The 2,140-nt window shown below is 41.1% G+C and overlaps 1 protein-coding gene across 1 annotated transcript; it reads right to left on the reverse strand.

The window, feature by feature from the left end:
* Positions 1-1,004: 1,004 nt before the first annotated feature.
* Positions 1,005-1,853, reverse strand: LOC122051344. The gene has a single exon (XM_042612441.1). The coding sequence runs from the start codon at positions 1,798-1,800 to the stop codon at positions 1,210-1,212; it is 591 nt and encodes a 196-aa protein (XP_042468375.1). The 5' UTR covers positions 1,801-1,853; the 3' UTR covers positions 1,005-1,209.
* Positions 1,854-2,140: the final 287 nt, after the last annotated feature.

Raw genomic sequence — 2,140 nt, forward strand, 5'->3', positions numbered from 1 at the left:
TCAGAAAAAAAAATTCCTCCCATATTCTAATCATTTGCCAGTTGATTATAAATTAAAAAACTCCCCTCCATCTCCTAATCACTTACAGATTGATTATAAATTTACCATTTACCCTCTTTCATATAATCTAGAAACATATTATAAGAGGTGTCTGATGTGAATGTAATCGTTTTTTATTATAATATATATTTTTTTGTTCCTATGAGATGTTCAATTGACTAGAAGATGATAAATTTATTATAATAAAACAAAGATCAATTTATGACGAATATATACTCTCAGAGGAAAACTCCTGTCTCCTAACCATTTAATTTATTTTCCTTCCCATAATTTGAGAACAGATTATAAAAAAAAGTTTTAAATGAATATAATCCTTTTTTCCTATAATTTATTCAATTTTAATGACAAAGATAAGATTTGTGTTTAAAATAAAAAAATTGTCCTAATTAGTTTGTTAGGATTGATAACACCACATGTGGAATGCTATTTGGTGCAAACCTAAAGAAACTAAATGAATCACTTAATTCATTTAAGCAAGGATTGACCACATTCAACCCATCCAGATTCTCTGGTCTAGTGGAGGACCACTTGCATGCATTGGAGTAGTTTGAATTCTCTGTTTCGAAATATCTCTATCCTATGTTTCCTTGTTAATCGGACGGTCATGACATCCTTAAGATGTGTAAGAAGACATCCTTGAAATATAATCTGACTCATCCGATTGGTAAGAAGAGATATTTCTGACCTCGCATTGGTGAGGATCCGCTCTTCTACCATATCAAAATAACTCCGATAAATCCCTTCGATCGGTCAACTAGTGAAAATTAGAATGATGTTGACTGTGATTAGGAGGAAACCTGAGTAATGAATGAAACAGATACTAATGGATCCAATAGTATTACAGATAAACAAGGAGGTTAATAGTTCATGATTGATTCGATGATGTTTCTGTCTTTTGGCACCAGTGAATGCAGATATATCAAGGAAGATGATGATAAAGATCATAAAGTAGAAGTAAGATTTTACTAAAATTTCAAGCCAAGCACTGAGATGACATAACAAAGCCCTATTTTACTAGATAATCAGAGATCATCGGGCTTCGATTCACAATCATACATATCGAGATTGAAATCTTTACTTGTAGATAGAGATCGCAAATTTTAGGGCAAGATTTGGCAAATCCCTAATTGATACTTACCCTAACAGATCTCATGAATGGCTCACCGCATCGCGGTGAAGGCCAGGGAGTCGGAGGGGGAACCGGACAGCCTCATACGAATCGTGGTCGTCGGGGCAGTTCAAGCCGCAGCCGCAGCGGGGGGAGATGTAGAAGTTGCTCATGGCGAAGTCGGCGGAGGCGATGCCGACGGAGAAGCGGAGGGAGTCAGTGAGGCGGCGGACCTCGATGATGTTGACCCAGAAAAGGAGGATCTTGACGCTGACGCCGTGGAGGTCGGAGAGGCGGCCGGGCGAGATGACGCCGGTGATGGTGGATTTGTAGCGGAGCTGGTAGGAGCCATCGAGGGAGAAACTGCAGGTGCCGTTGAGGTAGGCGGAGAAGGCTCCGGTGGGAGCATTGAGGTCGTACCCGAGGGCGCCCTGGGGTAGAAGTCCCGGTGGTAAGTCGTACGATGCGAGGGCCTCGTAGGCCGTCAGATTGTCATTGCCGCCGCCGCCGGCGGCGGCGGCATCAGCGGCGGAGGAGGAATTGAACAGGAAGAAGAAGAAGACGACGACGACGGAAGTGGCTGATCGAGGGGCCATCGTCAACGGCGAGCAGATGCGATCGTTCGCCCCCATCGGCTCCTTGCTAAGAACGCACTCAATCCACGGCCCTAAAGAAGGCGTGTCCGTGGTGTGGCCCCGACCCACGATATTCAATGTTCGTTAATAGACTCGTAGGTCAATTCGTGGTTGAAGATAAATATCCTGCACTTGACGTCAGTGTGCAGTTTAATTTCTTTTTTTTTTCTTTTATATATATATAAATCAAAATTGATGTTACATTGATTATGTACTTATTATAAAATCAAAACTACAAATTTAATTCAATTAAATTCTCTTACTTGTGAGAGACGAGAACTTTACTGTCTAAATAATCAGTCTGAAAAAATTTGGAACTTCATCTGAGAGGTCTATG

Source organism: Zingiber officinale, chromosome 3A (assembly GCF_018446385.1).
Source record: "Zingiber officinale cultivar Zhangliang chromosome 3A, Zo_v1.1, whole genome shotgun sequence".
Taxonomy (NCBI): Eukaryota; Viridiplantae; Streptophyta; class Magnoliopsida; order Zingiberales; family Zingiberaceae; genus Zingiber; species Zingiber officinale.

Excerpts from the sequence above, each read along its gene's own strand:
- LOC122051344 (XM_042612441.1), bottom strand. The coding sequence starts at position 1,800 with ATGGGGGCGAACGATCGCATCTGCTCGCCGTTGACGATGGCCCCTCGA.